Raw genomic sequence first — 4,392 nt, forward strand, 5'->3', positions numbered from 1 at the left:
AGATATTATGAGTTGTTTTACAAAATTGTCCTTAATAAATAATATGAGAAAGATAAATAAAAGACTTGAAAGAAGAGAGAGTAATAAATAGTTAAGGTTATAATAGGAAAAGTAACATTAATGTTTCATTAGTATTGTAAAGCGACATACAATTTGGAACAAATATTTTTTCTAAAATAACATATATTTTGGGACGGAGGGAGTATGAGGTATCCACGAATATATAAATATGTAACAAATTAAGAGTACAAATATCATTTATATCCAACTTTTGTAAGTGTAACAAATGAGCACTATTGTAAGTTGTGCCTTGCCGAAGTGTAAGTGTAACAAATTAAGATACTCCTCCTTGTTGTAAGTTGTGCGTTGCCTTTCTCGGGAGCTAAGTCGCTCGTACAAGTAATTGTAATGTTCTTTTTTTTTGACACAAGTAATTGTAATGTTCTTAATTACCGCTATAATTGTAATATTACTAAAAAGTGATTTTTTTCTTATAATATTGACCCGAGGGAGTATATAAATAGCTGTGCTGGGCAACCGTTAATATTCACTTTTCCTATGTGTGACGGGTGCTGGGCTCTATAGTGTCGTTAATTATCATGTAAGCGATCAACTTGATCTATGTATTATGTACTATGTTCTTAGTATTTGTCTTGATTTTAATAACTAAGCATTTTTCACCAGCGGTTTTTTTTCAATTTTTTTTTTTTTTTTTATCACCAGTGGTTTTTTTCAATTTTCTTATCACCAGCGGTATTCGTCATGGTTAATCATCAATTTCTGTTAATTAAGAATTGTTTCTATTTTTTCTTTGTGTGTTCTTCTTGAGTTTACAGCAATGGACGGTCAAGAAACTAGTCTTGAGATATTTGAGAAGTTCACATGGAAGATTGAGAATTTTTCCCGCTTGAATGTTGATAAGTTATACTCGGAGCCTTACGTTCTTAGTGGATATCCATGGTACGTCATTTGAATGAATCACAATTTCCACTGGTGGATAGATAGATTAATAGATTATATACACTCTCTGACATGATTTATTACATTTGTGTTTTGATCTTATTTGGTTTTGCTTTAGGAGGATTGCTCTCTTCCCAAAGGGGAGTAGTAGTGCAGTCGACCAGTTAGGAATATTTTTGGAGGCTATGAAGACTGCTAATATGTCTGAGGGATGGAAGAGAGATGCGAAATTTAAGTTTGCTGTATTCAATCAAGTCGAAGACAACAGAACAATCACAAAAGGTTTTTTCTCTCCTCTTCCTCCATCTTGCAAAATTATTAAGTGTATGTTTGATATCGGCTATGCTAGAATTATGATGATCCAATAGGATTTTACAGAACATGGGCGGATCCAGTGTGTTACCTTGCACCAATAATCCTATGTTTATGTAATTTGCACACCTTGATATGTTTAATTTGCACCTTTAGTCAAAGGTTTTTCACTTAGACCCTAAAATCTCTCACATGAACGTTAACTTATGTATCAATTTGGTCCCTTATGTTTTACCTGTTACTAGTTTAGTCATTTCTGTTAACGTTTTTTTGAGAGAAACTAATAAAAAGGACTAAAACTAATAACAAAGCAAAACATAGGGGACCAAATTGGTACAAATTATAGTTAGGACCAAATTGAGACAATCAATTAAGTTAAGAGACCGGGTGATTGAATAAGCTTTTTTTTCTTATATATTTTTCCGTTTTCTATATTTTTTTCTTCATCTCATGAGAGAGTATGGCACTATGCCTATAATCCACAGAAAAAGACTAATGACTATAATCATTTAGTACCTATTGTTGGTGTTATTTCTATTTTAAAACTTTAGCTATTGCCTTAAGGGCACTCGTTAACATTTGTTTAGTGATCCAAAATTCGGCTGAGAGGTAGCTAAAGTATCACAAAAAATCGTGTTTAAAAAATAATTGAACTAGTGTCCGAATGATTCGTCATATGAAACTCCTTAACAACTTGAGCTCAATCACTTAGCTAAAATAAATGAGATATGCTAACAAATGTTCTTGGAGCACTTGTTTAGAAGTCAAAATAAGAATTTTTTTCTTAGAAATTGTGTATTCAACCTATTGAAACTTTGAAAAGCAATTTTTCTACATAAAACATGTAAATCATTTACTCTTTTGAATGTTTAACAAATGTCCTTGTTAACATAACCCTAATAGTAATATATATCTTCTCTATTTTTTCTCTTGGCTAAAATTAACACGTTATTAAGAGTTTATAGACATTAATTTTAATTTATCTCATTGACATATCAAATAATTTATGATTAATGTCAAATTTTATATACACATGATTTATATTATAATATCTATCAATCCAATGGTCAATTTTATAATACATTTATATGGTAAAAAACATTATCTAAGATCATGTGATTAAGTTTAACACCATGGTGTCAGTTGCTCATGTCCTTATATATATAAATTGTGCTAAAAAATTTGCACCCCTGAATCAGGGTCCTAGATACGTCATTGTTGTAGAAGCTACAAAGTGAAAAAGAGACTGGTGTGATATATATGATAGTTTTATGATGTGATATAGAAGCAGAGATATAGAGAGAATGTGTTGTATTTTTTTAATATATGTTCATAATGTGATGCTCGCATTTTCCCTTTTAAACAAGTAATTTGATTCAAGTAAGAAAAAAATAAACTAAATTTTACTCTTATGCTTTATCTTGACAGAAACTAGCCAGGAGTTCAGTGCAAGTGAGGATGAATGGGGATATTTTTCTTTCATGACATTAGCTGCGCTTCGTGATCCTGGAAGGGGGTTTATTGTGAATGATACTTGTATTGTTGGTGCCGAAATTTTTGTTTGTAAGTCAGCTCATGAGAAACAAATAAATCAAACCGTTAAAATGGAAGTGGAACTCCCAAGACCAAAGCCTGAAGATCGAGGCCCAAATATTGAAACTGTTTCACCAGTTTCTTCCCTAGTTTTTATTGAACCTACTAAAGATCCTGACGCAGAGTTGGTGTTTGCTGCATTAGGTAAAGTTCTGTATTTCCTTAAGACTAGAAAAGCGAGAGACATGAATGAACAAGCTTGTAAGGATCTTCAAGTTTTATGGGAGGAACTAGCGAAATTTAAATTTGATATTACTTGGCTAGAATCGCATGTTCACTATGCTTTAGGAATAAAAAGATACATGGAGAAAGCTCTGGAGGCTGAAAAGATGAAGGAGAACATGGTAGTTTTAGAGCTTGAAATGGAAAGGCTAAAGGTTAAGTCGCTTGCAGCTGAGATGAATCTTGACATGGAAAGAGACTTGTTGAAATCCAAAGGTTTCAAAGAATTAGATTTAGATTCTGAATTGGGACCATAGATTTATAGCTAAATTAGGATTTATTTCGATGTCTTTCAAGATTTATCTTCAAAATTATTATATGAAAACGTGTTTCCTAATCCAATATATGATACCTTTATTCTCCATCTGTTCTTTGTTTTAAGTCCTTACTTGAAAATTACTACGCAAAATATGTGGATTCACACGGGTCTGCATTTTTTTTTTTGCTTGATAGATAAAATTGATATTGTTCTTGGTCATCGTTACAAAAAGGATAAAGGCATTATTATTGGCGAGAGATATGAGTAAACTAAAGGTATTAAAAGTAGTCATAATCTAGGCTACAAACAAATAACAAACTCAAAATATGAAAGCACAACAGCTCTCATTCATGGACGTCGTTTCGATCTCGGTTTTTGCAAGCCTTTGCAAGCTATGCCATCTTCCAAAGGAAAAAAAGGTAAATCAGAAACAGAAATGTTTATGATAATGATACATAATACCTTGTTAATGGAATCAATTGAATAGTCATCTCTTGGCGTAGGATCAACCGGTTTTCTTAGACCTATAGGATCTCTCTCCTTATCAATAAATTCATCAAACTTGCATACACATCATAGCTTTTTTATAACAAAAGCACAAACACACACACACACACACACACACACACACACACACACACACTAATTACTTATGTATAGCTAAGGATGCTACAAGGCTCTTATACTCATCAATATATTCAATGGTCTTAACCTCAAGGATCTTGAACTCAAACTCGGTTCAGAGGCTAGGCTCACCGGGCTTAATGGACAGAAAGTGCAGCAGCCTGTAATCACTCCACTGTCAGGAGCTAGAGGTATTCGCTGCTTTGTGAAACCAGCCTCACACATTGCCCTCTCATCTAGGAACCAATAGACATCGGCCTTCGCCCATGTCCCGTGGCACAACTCTCAACTTGGAGCGGGCAGACCAGCATATTGAAGCTAACTGACCAGCCCAACAAGCTGTAGCCATGTTCCATCACATTAATGCTCCCACTTGGGTCACAAGTATAGACTTGTTTTGGTTATAATATATCCGATGTGCG

At 33.4% G+C, this 4,392-nt stretch overlaps 1 protein-coding gene across 2 annotated transcripts; it reads left to right on the forward strand.

The window, feature by feature from the left end:
* The first annotated feature begins 516 nt into the window (after positions 1 to 516).
* Positions 517 to 3,451, forward strand: LOC11424937 (MATH domain and coiled-coil domain-containing protein At3g58250). 2 transcript variants are annotated; one of them, XM_024781990.2, is made up of 4 exons: positions 517 to 601; positions 837 to 960; positions 1,079 to 1,242; positions 2,701 to 3,451. In XM_024781990.2, exons 2-4 carry the CDS (start codon positions 839 to 841, stop codon positions 3,342 to 3,344), a joined length of 930 nt encoding a protein of 309 aa, XP_024637758.1. In that variant the 5' UTR covers positions 517 to 601; positions 837 to 838; the 3' UTR covers positions 3,345 to 3,451. The 2 variants fall into 2 exon arrangements, with proteins under 2 accessions (XP_024637758.1, XP_003589944.1); XM_003589896.4 differs by having other exon boundaries at positions 569 to 601; positions 830 to 960.
* Positions 3,452 to 4,392: the final 941 nt, after the last annotated feature.

This window comes from Medicago truncatula, chromosome 1, assembly GCF_003473485.1.
Source record: "Medicago truncatula cultivar Jemalong A17 chromosome 1, MtrunA17r5.0-ANR, whole genome shotgun sequence".
In the NCBI taxonomy this organism is placed as follows: domain Eukaryota; kingdom Viridiplantae; phylum Streptophyta; class Magnoliopsida; order Fabales; family Fabaceae; genus Medicago; species Medicago truncatula.

Excerpts from the sequence above, each read along its gene's own strand:
- LOC11424937 (XM_024781990.2), top strand. The coding sequence starts at position 839 with ATGGACGGTCAAGAAACTAGTCTTGAGATATTTGAGAAGTTCACATGG. Across the intron at positions 961-1,078 it reads GTTCTTAGTGGATATCCATG|GAGGATTGCTCTCTTCCCAA; the intron begins GTACGTCATTTG and ends GTTTTGCTTTAG. Across the intron at positions 1,243-2,700 it reads CAACAGAACAATCACAAAAG|AAACTAGCCAGGAGTTCAGT; the intron begins GTTTTTTCTCTC and ends TTATCTTGACAG.